Source organism: Rhinopithecus bieti, unplaced genomic scaffold (genome assembly GCF_001698545.2).
Source record: "Rhinopithecus bieti isolate Rb0 unplaced genomic scaffold, ASM169854v2 scaffold_22452, whole genome shotgun sequence".
Taxonomy (NCBI): Eukaryota; Metazoa; Chordata; class Mammalia; order Primates; family Cercopithecidae; genus Rhinopithecus; species Rhinopithecus bieti.
Window position 1 is genome coordinate 263,997 of NW_016810444.1, and position 725 is coordinate 264,721.

At 31.6% G+C, this 725-nt stretch overlaps 1 protein-coding gene across 1 annotated transcript in view; it reads right to left on the minus strand.

Annotated features, from left to right (window-relative positions):
• Positions 1-219, minus strand: part of LOC108542130 (NKG2-A/NKG2-B type II integral membrane protein-like) — a 6,192-nt gene extending 5,973 nt beyond the window's left edge. The window contains exon 1 of the mRNA XM_017892000.1: positions 216-219. Within this exon, the coding sequence (XP_017747489.1) occupies positions 216-219 (4 nt within the window). The remainder of the gene's footprint in view (positions 1-215) is intronic.
• Between the last annotated feature and the right edge of the window lie 506 nt (positions 220-725).

Consider the following 725-nt stretch of genomic DNA (forward strand, 5'->3'; position numbering starts at 1 on the left):
CGCCCGGCTAGTTTTTTGTATTTTTTAGTAGAGACGGGGTTTCACCGTGTTAGCCAGGATGGTCTCGATCTCCTGACCTCGTGATCCGCCCGTCTCGGCCTCCCAAAGTGCTGGGATTACAGGCTTGAGCCACCGCGCCCGGCCAAAATATATTTCTTAAAGTCTGATGCTTTACCTGTATTAAAAATTAAAATGTATTAGAAAAAGTTCTGCACTCATTTTTTATGTTAATTTTGAAGTCCAGTAATGGTTAAGACTATGCGGTCTGCACATGAAAATAGTAAAGTTGAGATATTTATATACACACATATATATATATTTCTTGCACTAAATTACTTTTATTTAGTAATTTATACACATTAATGAAAATCAATAGGGGCAATTAAATGGTCTTTTCTTAATGGCTGAAATGTTCTAAGAGATTATTAAAATTTTAAATTTTAAAAAATTATTAAAAATGTGAATATTTGTATATGTCAGAAAATGCTATGTGACACGGTTAACTTATGCCTAACCTAAATAGTATTAGGAACACCACATAAACTGTTAATACTTATAGAAGTATTGGTAATTTAATAAGTAATTGGTAATTCATTTCCTGGCTAAGTTATGAACCAAAAACTGATAAATAAAAGCATAGGTAATTCATATTAAAGCACATTTCATTTAAACTTATAAAAAGATTTTATGGTTGTCAAAGTGAGTAAAGGCCACTTTTGTTGTGT